At 41.1% G+C, this 17,107-nt stretch overlaps 2 protein-coding genes across 2 annotated transcripts in view; both read right to left on the bottom strand.

Moving 5' to 3' along the window:
• STARD5 (StAR related lipid transfer domain containing 5) lies at positions 1-5,291 on the bottom strand. Its single transcript, XM_073304087.1, has 6 exons — positions 5,113-5,291; positions 4,083-4,132; positions 3,813-3,945; positions 2,763-2,880; positions 1,616-1,709; positions 1-982 (listed from the first exon to the last, which is right to left on the bottom strand). Exons 1-6 carry the CDS (start codon positions 5,200-5,202, stop codon positions 796-798), a joined length of 672 nt encoding a protein of 223 aa, XP_073160188.1. The 5' UTR covers positions 5,203-5,291; the 3' UTR covers positions 1-795.
• A 655-nt stretch (positions 5,292-5,946) lies between these two features.
• TMC3 (transmembrane channel like 3) overlaps positions 5,947-17,107 on the bottom strand; it is a 31,752-nt gene continuing 20,591 nt past the window's right edge. Inside the window, exons 14-22 of the mRNA XM_073304086.1 lie at positions 16,011-16,139; positions 14,968-15,035; positions 14,595-14,723; positions 12,708-12,818; positions 11,924-12,049; positions 10,134-10,212; positions 9,891-9,933; positions 8,362-8,638; positions 5,947-7,653 (exon numbers count right to left, since the gene is read on the bottom strand). Of these exons, the coding sequence (XP_073160187.1) occupies positions 6,789-7,653; positions 8,362-8,638; positions 9,891-9,933; positions 10,134-10,212; positions 11,924-12,049; positions 12,708-12,818; positions 14,595-14,723; positions 14,968-15,035; positions 16,011-16,139 (1,827 nt within the window). The 3' untranslated portion in view covers positions 5,947-6,788. The remainder of the gene's footprint in view (positions 7,654-8,361; positions 8,639-9,890; positions 9,934-10,133; positions 10,213-11,923; positions 12,050-12,707; positions 12,819-14,594; positions 14,724-14,967; positions 15,036-16,010; positions 16,140-17,107) is intronic.

Below are 17,107 nucleotides of genomic sequence, written 5' to 3'. Positions count from 1 at the left end.
CACCCAGACCCGCTGCTGAGCCCCAACCACCTGCACCTGGAACCGCCCCTCCAAAGAGCCTCTGTGCATCCAGATTGTTCAATACAGAACCCTCTCACCCCACACCGAGCCCCTCCACACTTGGATCCTGCCTGGTTGAGCCTGCTTGCCCCACACCTGGTACATCTGGCACAGAGGATCAGGGCCCTGGGGTGTTTCTGAGGCCGGCCCTGCCCTGGTGCTGTGTCAGGATTGGGTGCAACCTCACCACGAGTCAGTGTCCTGGGAGTGGGGAGGGAGGCTGGGCAGCAAGTGACCTGTGCTCCCCACTGCCATGCTGGAGCCTCCACATTTGTCTGACAAATAAAACTTGCAGAATTTTAAAATATTGTGTGCAGAAATTTTTTAGCGCAGAATTTTAAATTTTTGGGGCAGAATTCCCTCAGGAGTAACCTGGTTTACACAGATGAAGTATGATCATAAACAGGCCTGAAGTGTGGCTTCTCCTCCAGGAGGGGGCAGCAGAATTTCCTCTGGAATACTGCTGGAATAATGTCACTTATTTTAATAGTTACAAAAATACAGTATCACAAGGTAGTGCATTTTTAAACAGAAAAGCAGGTACAAAAATTATAAATCCTATATTAAAAATGGACTTTGACACAAGGAACTGTTCCCACTTCAACTTTCCTACCTATCTATATTGTTAGAAAGGCATTGTAGGTCGGTTTCTGATCCCATCGTTTCTTCCATTTTTATCTTAATCTAATCTGTAATGCCACCAATCCTAGCTTTTCTAACCCTCCCTTCTAAGTTTCAGCAACGAGACTCGTATTTCCTTTGAGAAAATGCCGGTCGAGTTTTCACTGTCTTTACCGCTTTGGACAGATTGCTGTAAAATCCAGCCATGCTGCTCGGAAAGAATGAGTCCACTACAGTCTGGGGAAGATAGCCACCAAGATCAGTCTGAAAGAAAGTGAGAACTTGGGTCTTGTCTGGTACCCTGGAAAAAGAACACATCAGTGCAAGTCATCTTACAAACAGAAGTGTAAAACTTTATAAGATTTCTTATATTTCAGTTACATGTTATCTGTGGACAAATATTTCTATGCCTGTTCCATAGAATGGGCACAAAGCAAACGTCCCAATTACTCTCCCATCAATTTGCCTTTACCTACCCCTACAAGGAAAGGATAGTAAATTTCCCAGTTAATTTAGGCTGATTCAGCAGAGCACTTAAGTATGTGCTGAACTTTAAGTCAGTGAAATTGCCTCATTGAAGTCAGTGGGACTACCCATATACCTAAAGTTAAGCACATGTTTATTTGTTCTACTGGGCCAGATTCTTAATCCTTGGCTTCTCAGCTGAGAATGCCAATGAGGATACCCACTGTGATGATAGTTTCTGTAATGTTAACAGATGTCCGCTAGGAAATGGAAAAAAGAGACTAACTCATTTCATGTAGGGCACTGAACATCACTAAGTTTAAATGACAATGTCTACCCAGCCACAACCAGATATAAACCAGTAACTGGCAGAGGGTTCTCTGTTGAATGGTGCACATTAACACACACACGATAGCTATGGATAGGACTTTCAAGTACAGCATATGTAATATTCAAATAGACTTCTTACCCTGGAACAGGTATACAGAAACAGCCACAGGGATAATTAAACCCTCTAACGTATGTGGGTTGGGGAGGACTGAGTGGATGTTCCACATTGGTTGCTATAAGAAAAAAAATCACTAACAGTAAAAGTTTTCTACCACAGTAAACACCGCCAGCTGACAAGCATTTACGATGAAAGCTAATCAAAGATTCTTGAGGTTGAGGTTCTTTGGCCTGTGTTATGCATGGTGATCATAATATTCCTTTCTGGTCATCAAATCTATAAATCAAAGTACTGCATGCATTATAGGAATGATTTCTGCTGGTATGGACTGTACATCAAGGCACTTCAAGACATTTACTGGGCTTGTACAGTATTATGGCACCACAGTGTTTTAATAGTAACTTGAGTTGCTTGCACTCTAATCTAAAAGTAAAGATAAACGCATTTCACAAAGATGATCCTCTCTTGGTCTTTTGAGAAGGCCTAGGCTCACTGCCCTATCTATCTATAGAGAGCGCGCGCGAGAGGGATTCCTGCCTGGTGATCCAAAGAGGCATTGTGGAGCACTGAGACTCTTGACTTACGACTTAATGAAAGATGTAAATGAATGTGAGAAAAGAAAGAGGAATATATGCACATAGTACCAGCAGCTTGAAATAGTTGCTCTCTGCAGGAAAACTAATCACTAGTGGGGTACCCTATGGGCACATCTCTTCACTGGTTTTAGTTAAGCAAAACTTAACAGCTTTCAGTACATCTTATGAAGTGATCAGAGGCAATGCCTCCAAAGGAACTTTCTTAGGCACTTCTACAAGCTCTAAAAAATTTACACAGCTGAATACTAACTGAAATATCTATTCCTTCCCAGAAGAACGCTATGAAAAAGAACAATAAGCAAACGGTATAATCACTGACTGAAGAGTGTAAATATTGCTGATATTCTATATGGCGATAATGATGTAATTAAGCACTAATATAAGCTAATAACTACTGACTAAGCATCTTCTGACCAAGATTTTTATTGTATATCTAACAAACATATATATTTTGAAAAACAAAAAGAATATATCCTGGAAGATTTTCAGTTATATTCACTAACTTACTGTTAATATAAAATATAATACAATACAATAATAATATAAATGGATTGGAAATTTAACTATTTTACCAGCAGATGCTATAGTCCCGTCTTCATACTGCTTAATTAGCACCACATCTACAAAATCTCTTGGAGAAATAATCTTCATGAAGGCTGATGGGGTAATAGTTCTGCATATAGAGATAGTCTACAAAATACAAACAGCATTAAATCACACTGTATATGTACATATAAATGCAGTGATGTGCTTCTAACATAATAAGTGAGAGATTGCGATATCTGTTATCATGCTTACTTGACAAGCAGTGCCATTTATTTCAATTACACAAATTTGTAGAATAACTTACTATTCAGCGTGAATAAATGTATCCACTAAGTCTTGACTCAAGGGCATTTTTATGGGACAATGCAGTGATGCGAGGTGGATCCAATGCCATAAGAACAAGCAACACAATGCTCTTTAAGCAGAGAGTCACCCACAGATATACTCATAGATGTAGTAATTTACAAACTCCAATTTCAGGGAGATAATAACTTTGTTGCATCAAACTTGGTGTATAGACCTATTATCCCACAGGAAATTTAACACAGTTCCCTTGTATCTAAACATCTGCTCCACCACAATGGTGAATGTTATATAAGCTGGACAAGTCTGTACATACAGAATGGAAGACTCTCTCATAAGTAGTTTACAAATGTATCTTTTTGTATTTAATTCTAAATAACGTGAAGATTCTCACAAGCTGATAAAAATGAAAGGCTCTGAAATTCAATTGAATGTTCCCTGCACTCATGTTGGTGTGCTTAGGTACTGAAGAAAGGCAGGATGAGTTCAATGCAGTATGTGTTGTGGTGGCAAAATGCCTTAAACTCCAAGCTCAGAGTTAAATATATAAATGACTTTGCATTTGTTGGGTGGTGAGAAACCTCTTCATTAGTTAAACACAGATGTGTATATTTTATTTTTTTAAGTTTACCTTCTTTTACCAATAACTATTGTTTAAAATATTATGAATGAACACTTATGAGAGTAAGCATGATAAAACAATATAACTCTGGAGTTATGTGATGTGATGGGAATTTAACCACAATGCTCTGTAACATTTTCATGGAACTTACATCACTAATAGTTTCAATCAGCTCAAAGTCCTTCACATTTTGGTCCCATTTTGTTCTAAGTCCACCAGCTTCTGGTTTTAAGCACTCCCAGACAGCCTCAGGACTTGCAGAGACTATTCCATCTCCTTTGTATCTGTAAGAAAACAAGCATGAAACTAAAATTAACTTTGCATTTTTCTCCTGCTCCTTTACCCCAACAGGCAAGAGTTATTCACTCACACACAGACAGACACCGCCCTCACCCCTGTAATTTTTGAATACCTTACTTACATGTTGCCAGAAAACTCAGTTGATGGTCTCCAATAAATTGAAACTTCATTCTATCAAAAGTGAAATAAGTGAAGACAGCCTTCAGACTTCATGTAGCAATTAACAGGCTAATCTCTTTGCCACAGCTAGCTAGTCGACATGCCAAACCCATGGAAAAAAAAAACAGAAATTGGGCTTATTTTTGGTTTAATTGTCTTGTGAGTTGTTTGTTGGCTAGTTTTTGGTTTATAGATTGTTTTGCTTGTAGCTTGTTGCAACTTGTTCCTTTTTTTTTTGATTGGCTCCTGGCAGCAGGGGCAGGGTGAGGGGGTGGGGAAGCAGGGGTGCACAGCGGGCCCACCACACTCCCAGACTGCATGCTGGGGGGAATCTAGTCACGTAGAGTGTTGGGGTTCTTAGGGATTTGCTTGTTTTGAAATGGGATTAGCTTGATTTTTGGCATATTGTGAAAGTCGGGGTGCTTATTTATCGCGTGAAAGTTGGCAACTGTGCTAGCTAGTTTTCTTTGTCAGTGATTACTGACCCATCTAAAGGGCTGGCAAATAAAATAACTTCCTAGGATTTTAATTACAAATCCTACCTCAGAGCTAACTGTTAGCAGAATTGTATAAAGGTCTGAACTGTCACAACAAAGTCCTGATCATTGTTAGCTGCCAATACTTTGCCAGGAGAGTCACAAATCTGGGAAATAACTTCCGGCCTTAGTCTGCAGGGCGCTGAGCGCCTCCTACTAAGTCCCCCGGCCACCGACTCTTGTTTGTCATTGGCGCCCAGACACGAGGGTGATGGGCATCCAGGAAGACCAGAGAGAGAGCAGCAGCGGGACCCAGAACCCCGCAGGGCCGGCCACGGTTTGAACGCTCCCCCAGGGGATCCAACACCCTCCTGCGGCAGCGCCCAGATGAACCAGTGACCGGTTTTGCCCTGCCCCGAGGGAGGAACGGGAACCGGAGGCAGAAATGGAAGCGGGGCGGCCGAGCTGCCACGTCCCCAGTGGACTCGCTCCGGAGCCCGGGCCCTGCCTGCTCACCGTGCGCTTACAGCTCTGCCAGCCACTCGGGTCCCTCCGGTAGAGCTGCACGGTGTCCGCCAGCGAGCGGACCCGCTCCTGGTAAGCCATGGCGAGCGCCGGGCCGGCCGGAGGAGCCCCCGCCCACGGGGGGCCGGGCTCTCGCCGATAGGCGCTGCCAGCCTGGGCCGAGCCCAGCGCCTCCCACTCACCTGATGGCGCTGCCCGTGCCTTTGGGGGAGGGGCGCCGGGGCTCCTGGGCGGGCCTCCCCAGGCCGCCAGCGCCAGCCTCTGCTCCCGGCGGCGGGGGGTGAGCAGCGCCCCAGCGTGGCGGGCGCGACGCGGCTCGGTCCCTGGGGGCTGCTCCACCCGCTCGGCCCGCCCCCAGCAGCGCGCCCTACCCCCTCTTCCCGAGCTGGCCGGGGCTGAGAGGGAGGGGCGGGGCGGGCGGGTGTGAGAGGAAGGGGCGGGGTGTGGGAGGGAGGGAGAGAGAGAGGAAAAGAGGGTGGGTGTGAGGGAGGGAGAGGAAGAGAGGGGGTGTGTGAGAGAGGGGTGGGTGTGAGGGAGGGAGAGGAAGAGAGGGGGTGTGTGAGAGAGGGGTGGGTGTGAGGGAGGGAGAGGAAGAGAGGGGGTGTGTGAGAGAGGGAGAGGAAGAGAGGGGGTGTGTGAGAGAGGGGTGGGTGTGAGGGAGGGAGGGAGAGGAAGAGAGGGGGTGTGTGAGAGAGGGGTGTGTGTGAGGGAGGGAGAGGAAGAGAGGGGGTGTGTGAGAGAGGGGTGTGTGTGAGGGAGGGAGAGGAAGAGAGGGGGTGTGTGAGAGAGGGGTGGGTGTGAGGGAGGGAAGAGAGGGGGTGTGAGAGAGAGAGGGGTGGGTGTGAGGGAGGGAGGGAGGGAGGGAAGAGAGGGGGTGTGAGAGAGAGAGTGTGTGTGTGAGAGAGAGAGAGAGAGGGAGGGAGAGGAAAAGAGGGTGTGTATGTGGGGGGGAAGGAGGGAAGGTGTGAGAGGAATGGAGGGTGTGTGAGGGAGAGGGAGAGAGGTTGTGTGTGTGACAGAGAGAGAGGAAGAGAGGGTGTGTGAGAGGGAGGGATGGGGGTGGGTGGGTGTGTGAGAGAGAGAGAGCACGGGCGCGCATAAAGCAAGCCATGGAACCTCACCCAGTAACCTCTGAATCAAGCCCATACCTTCTGTTCCAGCTACAACATAGCTTTCTGCTAGACTGACACACAACTATAAAATGTACTGTAAGCAAGAAGCCTTTATTTTCAGAGAGATGGGCTGGATATCCTTTTCCTAGGATAACACAGACCTCTTCAAACTATGGCATTTTCAGTTGGGACTGGGAAAATTATGCACATATTTGAGAGCTTGAAGAAGGTAAAATAAACCTCCCTGACATACTTTTGCATGGGTTTAATTATTCCTGGAGCCCCATGTACATATTTTATTTTTACTGTATAGTAATGAGCAATAATGCAGAAATACTTCTCTCTCCAGATTTTTGTAATGCATCTGTGATGCGTACTGTACTTGGGTACAATTAAAATTAAACAGAAAGCTAAATACTGCTTTCTCCACATCAAGCAGTTGCATATACTGTTGTTCAGAAGACTATATTTCAACGGTTCTCTGTGGTTCAAATGGCAGCCAAAAGGTCTCCACAAATACATATGTTCATAACACAAAACAAAGGGAGCATTTTCCTAGACATTTGAACATATCAGTTCATTAGATTCAGACATGTTTAGGTCAATGCTGGTCTTTGATTTCTTTCTGGTAAGCTTTGCCCCAGATTTCAGGTATTTCTCCTTATTATGAATGACTTGGATGTATTGGTCATTGCTGCTGGTTTGCTGATCACTGCTGGATCCAATGGAAATGGAATCCGACTCTGTTAGAGATTGTTCAAGTTTATGCTTGGATTTAGGTTTCACTTGATGCTCTGGATAGTGCTGATCGACATCCACATGTTTCATGTGTGACTTTTTGTGGGAATGTGGGTGCCTCTCTCGTTCTAGCTCAAAGCCATCGTCCCAGGATTTGTAGTGCAGTTTAGCTAGATTCTTGCCAGTAAGGATTTGACTGTCCACACGTTCACCAATGTAAAATCGGGGAGCTGGGCGAAGATCTGAGAGTGAGCGTGGACGGTAGGATCTGCTTATCAAGTCTCTCCTTAATTCCTCCTCCTCCTCCTCTTCCTCTTCACTGAAGTGAGGGAAGTATGTCCTGTGTGGTGTTCGAACCACATATCTTCTGACGTTCCTTGGATATAATTCAACTATGTCGCCTGACTCCTCCATTCTGAAATGCCTTGGGAGCCGGGAAGTGGAACGGAGAAGCTTTTTGCGGGATTCATGTTCGTTAACAATAAAATACCGTGTGGTGGGCACTTTGCGTCCCTCAAAAGCTGGAGCTCCTGCCCCAAGAGTATCTGGATTTACTTGTTGGATACCTTTCCTAAAAAGAGGCTCAGAATGAACATCTTCAACACGCTTTTTGAAAGTCACAGGAGTGTAGGGCTTTGTTTTACAGAGCTCACTTGCACTTCCATGTACAACACTTGAGTACCTTTAAAAAAAGGAAGTAACATATTTATCCCCAAAATAGTCTTGCAGTGAAGGTAAATAATCAATTTTTTAAATAGCTGCAGAAACTAAGGCACAGAGGTTTGGGGACAGATTGTGAATCCCTTACTTACACAAGTCCTACTGGAGTCAAATAGGCTACTCATGTGAGCAAGTGATCTACACTGTGAGTTTCATTCATAATCTGGCCTTAAGTGACTTGCCCAAGGTCACAGAAGAAAATTGTGGCAGAGCAAGAAATCCAGCTCAGACATCCTAAGCAACAAGCAAATGCCTTAATCACAAAGCCATCCAAAATATGTAACAATTAATTTTCATTAAGGCTTAGAGAATCCTCTGACATATTGCTTCACCTTTACTATATTTGTCAATTTCATGAAAAGAATATGCTATTTGAATTGCTTTTTAATGTAGTGTAATTTGGAGGGTTTTATCTTTACTTTAAACAAGTTTAGGAACTTTATAAACTATATCCGCACAAAAGTACTATAATCCACTCTAACAATCAAAGGTGATTGCTACCATTCCATAGTAGCCAAGTGCCTGTGAGCAAAACTGTTTTTAAAAACTATTCTGCCAATGTTTTGTTCGTGACAGAGTTAATTTGGTTACACAGATTTTGTAAATAAAAACAAGTATTTCATGGACATATTGAAATACATTTCATTTCAGAACTAGGAGACAGCCTCACCTGTTTGCAACCTGCTCAATTCTACGCCTCTGTATGCTAGGAACAGTGGGAGTTGGTATTAAGGGGGTTGGAGTTATATTCACTGGCCTAGAAATATCAGCTTGTGGTACAGATTGTGAGATTGTTTGTATTCTGCTGCCTTTGGTCATTGGAGATTCAAAATTCAAGACGCTGCCATTCTTTCGGGGTGTTGATGACCGAGCTGAGGACTCCTGACTGGTGAGGTCATTCTCCTGCTCTGGTCTTTTGTCATTTCCCTCTAAATTCTGGATTCTGGCTAGAAAAAGCAGAGAGTGATTGTAACTTGAGCTGTCAGACCTTTAAGAAGGAAAACAAATTGGTTCAACTTCAGCCTGCAGTAAATGGATGGCGTTCCCATAGAATCCTCTGGGCAAATTCAGTGGAGACAAGCACTGAGCACCGCGATGGTGTGGTGATCGGAGTCAGTATAAGAACCCAGCTGGATAGATGGTGCCCAATGCATGTCAGGTGCTTGTTGATCAGAAAATTGTTGCAAGTGGCAAAAGTATTGTAAATTGCACTGATTTGGCATTTAGTACGTATGCAAAATTAGTGTAATTTACACACCAAATCCATGAAATGAGGATTATAGGAAAAGAAACCAACTGGAGGATATAAAGATAAGGCCTTCTCTTCCCAAGAGCATCAGTTGAGCTTATGTTCCACCATTACTAACAGCAGCTGGGCCAAATTAAACTCTAATGTAAGTGGGCGAAGCTTCCATCGACTTCAGTGGCATTTGCACCCACCAATGCCAAGAGCTGAATTTGAGCCCCCCCAAACCATACTGGTCTAATTTACTGTATACTACCAATTGTAAAATATTACTGTATACTATATTCTCTATTACAAATAGTATACTATTGCTGCATACTACATTCCTACTTCTTGACCCAACAAATAACATATACCACCATTTAATGTGTCTGTTGGATTTGGCCCAGTAAGAAACGTTTATTTTTGAATGAGGGGTTTCATGAATGTATAAGTTTGAACGCTACCAGCATTGTTACACAGTAATTAGTAGATAAAGGTGAAACTGAACATTCCATCTAGATTTAAATTCTTTTGCTAGTCTATTGCTAATAATTCAAACTAGTTTACACTATATAGGCCAGATTCTGCTCTCATTACATCAATGTCAATCCACAGAAATTCCGTTGAAGCCAATGAGTTACTACAGATTGACACTAGTATGAATGAGAGCAGAATCTGGCCCCATGCTTTTAATTTGATTAGGCAACCTAAAGCCTTTAGAAGGTCTTTAGAGAGATCCACATTTCACTTATTATCAGTTGTAAAATGTATAATAATTTCCTCATCGCATAATCACCTCATAGGATAAAAACAATTACAGTGAATGCTAGGCTTATGCTAAAACTGACACTAGAAGTAGCAGGTTTATACTGCACCCAATATATTTTTTATTTGTACTTACTGTGCATACAAGAGATAAAAATGGCCAAATGCTTTATTTACAGATGTATTTATAAAAGCTCCCAACTTACCTACTGCTATGTGAACCACCTTTTTCTTGTCTTCGGTTCTTTCCTAAAAAAATATAAATATATGGATGATTAACTAATAGTTTGGATGTTAGAAGGCAAACAAGTTAGCAAATAAGAGGTATGAATACAGGATTAGTTTTATGATACAAAACACTTAAATCAACTTTAGAATTTTAGTTAAGATTAGTGCTTTGTGAAAAGCCACCAAGAAGCGTGTAATAAATGTTTTCAATCAGTACTTACACTTTGGATCTGCATCCTCAGTTGCCTGTTGGTGAATTTTAATGACCTTGCAATACTCTGCAGGTAATAAATTAGCATGCTAGAAGAGAGGAACACAGGGCTATCTGTGAATCACATCTGAAACATTCCTAGCAATGTTCTTTCAGAAAGGCTCACATGGCACAGAAATGGAATATGATTTCTGTTCCTCTCCAGCTTTGTCCATTGCATTGGGACAGGGATGCAAAAGACAAACAAGCTTTTTGAAGGCCTGGCAGTTAATTCTTTGGAGTTTCACAGCTTAACAGATAGGTGACATTAAAAACTAAATTTTCAACAGACATTCCCAATTGTGCATGCATTATTTTCACGTGCAAAAATCCCACCTTCTTGTTTAACATATTTAGGACCAGATGGATCTGCTCTGATTCACACTAGCTGAAAATCTAGACCTTCATTCTGAGTACTGCACACAGAAACAAAATAATACATATTGTGGCATTCACTCCCTCCCCCTGCTCTTTTAGCTTTCAAAACTAAGTTCTTTTTGTGGAGATGGGCAGAATATAGGAGCAGCTTTGAGGACACTATACAAAATATAGTAGGTTTGCATATTCAATACACAATGCAACTTAGTATAATATAATGCTTCTGCACATTGTGAAGTGTTTGCTATGCAATGGCTATTTCTCTTAACATCTTTCTCACCCTCTGTGGAGAATGTGTGCATGAGGGTTTTTTTTATGAATATCATATACACCTCGGTTTACCTGCTTGTTGTTATCCTGCCTGACTGCATAGAGTTAAATCAAACGAGGATGTTAGGTGGAAACTAATAGGAAACAAAACAATAACAGAGATAAGGTACAAAAGATCTTTAAGGGAACAGTGGAGGAGTTATTAATTAGGAAATGCCCATCTGCCTGGCTCAAATGAAGTGACCAGGTTAATTTTTTCCAGGCCTGATCATAGGAAATTAACATATCCAATGAACATGAAGGAGAAAATATGGGCTGAATGATATTTTGTGAAAGTGATGTATCTTTCAAACAGCTCAAAATAAATATCAACTCCCAGATGTGATTATTTAAGGAGTGGGGTGGAAAGGACTGGAGAGACTGCAGAAAGCTATATTAAATTAACATTTGAGAGCAGGCCTTGATAATTAATTTATCCTGTCAGTAATCAGGATGACTGAGTAGCTTCTATAGATGACAGATTAAGCCCTGTGTGCAGTCATATACTGAACTACTGACCAATAATAAACAGAAGATTGGTTTCTGAGACACTCCTGAAAGAGAAACAGAGGTCTGGAAAGCTCATAGAACTACTATTAGGCCAAGCCTTGACAGCAAGTAACCTTACTGAACACTGGGAGAGCAAACCCAGTATTCCACGTTGTTGGCAATGGTTGTTAACTGTGTCTCAACACTTTACCACTACTGGCCTTTGCTGGACCCATAAAGGGCTGTTGTGTTAGGTTTTGTTGTTTAAATTAAAGACTAACATAGATTGGCTCATATGAATCTGAAAATCAAATGGCCATATCATGCCATCAAATATTTAAGAGCACTCACTCCAGTGAAACTAATTGAAGGAGGAAGTGTTTATCTTAAACATTTGATGTTATGCTTTAAGCATGTTCCCACTCCCGACTGATCCCTAATCCATAAATTCAACAAGACTTTTCCAATTGGTTTTATAAAATTACTGTCACACAATATTTTCCCCCAACTATTAAGATTTAACTATTTACAGATAGATACAGTACTGATACAGAGTAATATCACTATGAAATGTAAAATACTTACAATAGAAGTAATAATGCAGGGAGGACAACTACAGGGCTGCTGATATAATTAATCACTGTGTTGAACCATACAGGAAAATCTGCTTTAATTGTTTCAGACACAATATCATATATTTTCTCTTGTCCACTAAGGGGGAAAAAGTTGAATTGAACTCTAAGAAAATTGTCAGCATTTATCATTTGAAAGTAATATTGCATTGAATAAAACATATTTTTATGCAAGACCATTATGACTAATCCAGCTCCCATTGAAATCAATGGAAAAATTGAATGGAATCAATCTATTTTTAAAATATGGCCAGAATTTCCATGTGTTCACCAATTTTGGGTGCCTCAGTTTGAGGGTGTCTGACATGAGATACTTTGTTCTAGCCCACGAAAGCTTATGCCCAAATAAATTTGTTAGTCTCTAAGGTGCCCCAAGAGCTCCTCGTTGTTTTTGTTCTTGATGTTCAGAGACGATATGACTTGTAGTAAATTCCATTACATCATGCAAACATATTACAACTGAACTATGCAGATAATGACAAAATGTCTGCAGCTGATAAAATAGATTAAAAGACTTGGGTCAGATACCATTGAATATATTCAGGTAGTTTAACACCATTTTATGTCTGAACTAGACATTTTTGGCATAAGTAGGACACCATATATTAATTATAAGTAGGACATCAAATTAACTTTTATTTATCAGTAATCCAGCAATATTTCCATTGAAAACTGTTTAATTTATTGAGATAAGGGAACTAACAACTCACTACAGTTATTATTTCAGTACAACTTACCTAAATGGACCGCAGCTTAAAGATGGTTTATATCGGGCAATAGCAAAAATAGTTGGTAACATGCACAAGAATAACATAAAGAGCAACATAGCCAAGTAGAAGTTATTAGATCTGCAAGAAAACATAACATTTTTCATGTTGTATTAACGATACAGACAACCAGAGCCAATGTGCAGGATACAAATCTACATCAACCTGACAAGTGCAAGAGCTGCACTTCTGAAACATCAATATTGTTTTCCGTTGTGGTCAGGAAATAAATCTGGGCAGTCCGTACACACTGGCCTTGCGCAGATTCTTAATGATCAAAATTCTATTTGCTGTGTTCTCTAGATATCACTTATACATCCAGATAACTATTTATAGTATCCACACTGCAAAAACTCAGGTTGCTTCAAAGTTCTGTTTAAAAATGATTTATGAAGGTTTGGGTATTCATTTATTTTTAGATCTTAAGAACATGTTATTTTTGACATGTTTTAAAGTCTTGAAAAAAAGTCCTTAATTATTTACCTTTTGGCAAGAAATTGAGGTATTGAGGAAAAAAATGTAACAAAGGTAACACTGTTGTGTAACGTAAGGTACAGTAGTTGATACTTCATAGTACATATATAGGGCCCTAACAAATTCATGGCCATGAAAAATGTACTGTGAAATCTGGCCTTTTGTGCGCTTTTACCCTATACGATACAGATTTCACAGGGGAAACCAGCATTTCTCAAATGGTGGGTCCTGACCCAAAAGGCAATTGGAGTGGGGGTCGCAAAGTCATTTTAGGGGTGTCACAGGATTGCCACCCTTACTTCTGCACTGCCTTCAGAGCTGGGTGACTGGAGAGTGGTGGCTGTTGGCCTGACGCCCAGCTCTAAGGGCAGAGCCCTGTCAGCCGCAGCGCAGAAGGAAGGGTGGCAGTACCAGACCAGGCCATCCTTACTTCTGCGCTGCTGCTGGTGGCAGCTCTGCCTTCAGAGCTGGGCTCCCGGCCAGCAGCCGCCGCCGCTCTGCAGCTGCCCAACTCTGAAGGCAGCACCGCTGCCAGCAGCAACACAGAAGTAAGGGTAGCAGTACCACAACACCCCCTACAATAACGCCGTGGCCCCCCACCCCACAACTCCTTTTTGGATCAGGTCCCTACAATTACAACCCGGTGACATTTCAGATTTAAATAGCTGAAATCATGAAATTTACGATTTTTTAAAAACCTATAACCATGAAATTGATCAAAATGGACCGTGAATTTGGTAGGGCCCTATACATAAAGAAACACTAGGCACCGATCTTGCAAACACTTACTTAAATGGTTGAATTCAATGACAGTTTGGAGTATGATTTTTTTTTGCAACGTTTCTATGCCCACAAAAGCTCTAGTGTGTAGATACAGTTATATTGATGTAAACAATGCTTTTGCTTGTGTAGCTTATTTTACTGTGGAAACCAGTATAAGCTATACAACAAAAACATTTTTTTGATAGTATAAGCTGCATCTACTGTACTCTATAAATTGGATACTCCATATGATTTACTCTTAAAGGGCCAGATTCAAACCCCAACAGGCATCCAGTAATAACTTACAGTCACTACTGACTTTGACCCTGTGACGTAGATGTGAAAGGTTCTGTGTATAATCACAAATCCCAAGCTACACAGGTCCCTTTATGCCCTTGTGATGCACTTTCATTTGATAATTCTCTCCAATACAATGCTGCTTTCTACCTCCCTCTCTTCACTTACTATATTTTCCTTTACAGATTTTTGCTGAAGGCCTCAAAGTTAATATATTAAATCTAATTTTACTTTTTATTTCCAGCATTCAAGGCTACTCATTTCATTTAGTCAGATAATACATTTCTTCTCCTTACATTGAATATTGTCTTTATTTTAACTAACCTTGAAGCTCTGAAAACCTGCTGATGTGGTACGTTACATGTTAACACAGCCCAGCTCCTCAGGTACATAAGCCCAATCAACTTCAGAACATTGAATGCTGGGAGGCAGGGTGAAAAGAAGGCTCCCATCCTAGAAAGAAATATATAATTTCAAAGTAATCAACATGCCTCCAGTCAATTTTAGTTATGTTACAATAAGGTATATGAGTAGTTCTAAATAACCTCTCATGTTGTATCAGTGTGAAAATGTTAATAATCATGCAATGCTCCCTTACTAAACTCCTATTTGGATATATCGTGAGTTTGAGGTTTAGGTAATAAATTATCTTGGTAACCAACCAAGGACAGGAAAAATGCTTATATATATTACATACCAAATCATTCCTTGGTTGTAGACCAAATGTAGCACATTCTCTGCAATTTTGAATTCTCCATATTCCGGCTACAAGAAATACAATGAATGGTGAATAACTTGTTTCAATATTTTTAATATCTACTATCTAAAATATGAGCCTATATAAATTCATGGAATAGATTGCAGTCTGAAATCTCCAGTGTAAGTATCGCTCTTTGACATGCAGCAGGCATGTAGTCAAACCTGCACTTGGGGGGTTGGGACACTCAAGCTAATTGCACTCCACTCCACTTTTTAAATTAGCTACTAAAGACAAGACTGTATATCAGGATTTCATGGCAACAGCTGCTCCCTAGCCAAGCATTACTTCCTGCGATCTTTATTTTTCAGGACTGTGTGCTTATAATTATTGTGTCTTGCATCACTTGATATCTCATGGGGCATTGTCATAGCTGGAGAGGAAGTTAGAAGCCACCCACTCTCTCCATTTTCAAAAGGTCCATCTATTAGTCATCTTTGACTGTGGGACTGATCCATGATCTCATTATGAGAATGATGTGGGAGTCAGTGCGTTGGCCACAGCTGGCAGCGAGCTTGAAGTAATCTCACTGTTTGCTCTGTGCCCTCCAGTTTAAATTCAGCCAATCTATGCCCTTAGGACAAGTCTACACTTCGAGCTCAGGGTGTGATTCCCAGCTCAAGAAGACATGCTTGAGCTAGCTTCTTCTGTAGCCATGACAGTGTGAGTGGCTAGCCCCCCTGAGTACCTAACCTAGCATGCTCTGACAGGCACACGCTCGGAGTGGCTAGCCCCTGCCGCTGCTCGTGCTGCCATGGCAATGTTCTATTTTTAGTGCACTAGCTTGAGCAGTGACTAGTGCAAGTATCACACCCCCATCTTGAAGTGTACATATATCCTTAGGCTTGCTGTGCCCATATGGATAACCTAATTGTTGCCAGAGAAACTACTGATGAACTCAAGGGCCTTAAGGGACAGACCTAGCCTGTCCAATTTTCATCATATTTCAGAATGATTTTACTAAAATAAAAATCTGTACTTACAAACTTGCTTTCCAGATCCCAGCACCAGCAATCACTTAAGTATCGGACAAATAGTCCACGGAAAAAGTCTATTAGCAGGATGCTTGCCACTGTGAAAATCATGTCAATAATTGACAGCTTCAGCATTTCCTGAAACACAGTTTGTACCAAGCTACTGAGTCATGTTCAAAGCAAAGGATTTGCATAAAGCTCTAGAGATATTTGCACTTGACTCATGCTTACAATCCTGATGTAACATACCCTGAATCTATAATGTACCCTTCAATTAGTTTTTCCTGCTTTAATGTTTCTTTACATGTTTCTGTTCCAGGAAGGGCAAACGTCTGGTGCCAGCGTTCATCATGCTGCTTATTGCTTGCATCAGATAAAGTACTGGTTATAGTGGATTAGAATGTTCTTTTTAATGACTCAATCTGTCTGTTTTGAAAAGTTATCTTTGTTAACTAACAAAGTTTTTCACTTCTGCTATAGCAGTCATGCTTCTGGATTTATTGTACATGGTTGTTTTAAACGCATTTTTGATTAGTGCTAAGAAGTACTGCCTCTTAACACCAAGAGCATAACCAGTTAAAGATGAGATCACAGTGCTCTGAAAGAGACACACTGGATCTGTTTATTATTACAACTTGTATCTGTGCATGACTATCCAAGGTTAAAAAAATACACAATTCAAACACATAATTAAACAAGAAAACTCCAGCCCCAAACAATTTTGGCCCATACTTTTTTTAAAAAGTCAACCAATTATAAATAACTACCTCATTCCTCTAAGAACTCCAATCATCCAAATCTTTCAACTGCTCCAAACACAAGACAATAAATAGAACCTGCAGGATGTAGTTACACTAAACTAGCTGAGTGACCACTATGATATCAATTTTCTCTTCACCCTACAAGTGTGCAGGTCCTAATGATTTCATTGGGAGCTGCATACATATAGGGCAAGGAGAATATCAGAATAGAGATCTGCAAGACAAATCCGGAAGGAGAATTTTGCCCCAGATGATCAATATTTTTGTTATTTTTTAAATAAAGAGTTCTTGCTTGATGAACATGATTTGTTGGGGAAAAGTCAACATGGCTTTTGTAAAGGGAAA

The sequence above is a fragment of the Lepidochelys kempii genome, chromosome 10 (assembly GCF_965140265.1).
Source record: "Lepidochelys kempii isolate rLepKem1 chromosome 10, rLepKem1.hap2, whole genome shotgun sequence".
NCBI lineage: Eukaryota > Metazoa > Chordata > Testudines > Cheloniidae > Lepidochelys > Lepidochelys kempii.
Note: the sequence above shows the minus strand (reverse complement) of the source record. Positions and strands in the feature narration are given on the sequence as shown.

What these genes read in the sequence shown, in the direction of transcription:
- STARD5 (XM_073304087.1), bottom strand. Translation starts at nt 5,202, where the DNA reads ATGGCTTACCAGGAGCGGGTCCGCTCGCTGGCGGACACCGTGCAGCTC. An exon ending in GGCAGAGCTGTAAGCGCACG is followed by an intron (nt 4,133 to 5,112) that starts GTGAGCAGGCAG and finishes CACTTTTGATAG; the next exon opens with AATGAAGTTTCAATTTATTG. An exon ending in TGATTGAAACTATTAGTGAT is followed by an intron (nt 2,881 to 3,812) that starts GTAAGTTCCATG and finishes TGTATTTTGTAG; the next exon opens with ACTATCTCTATATGCAGAAC.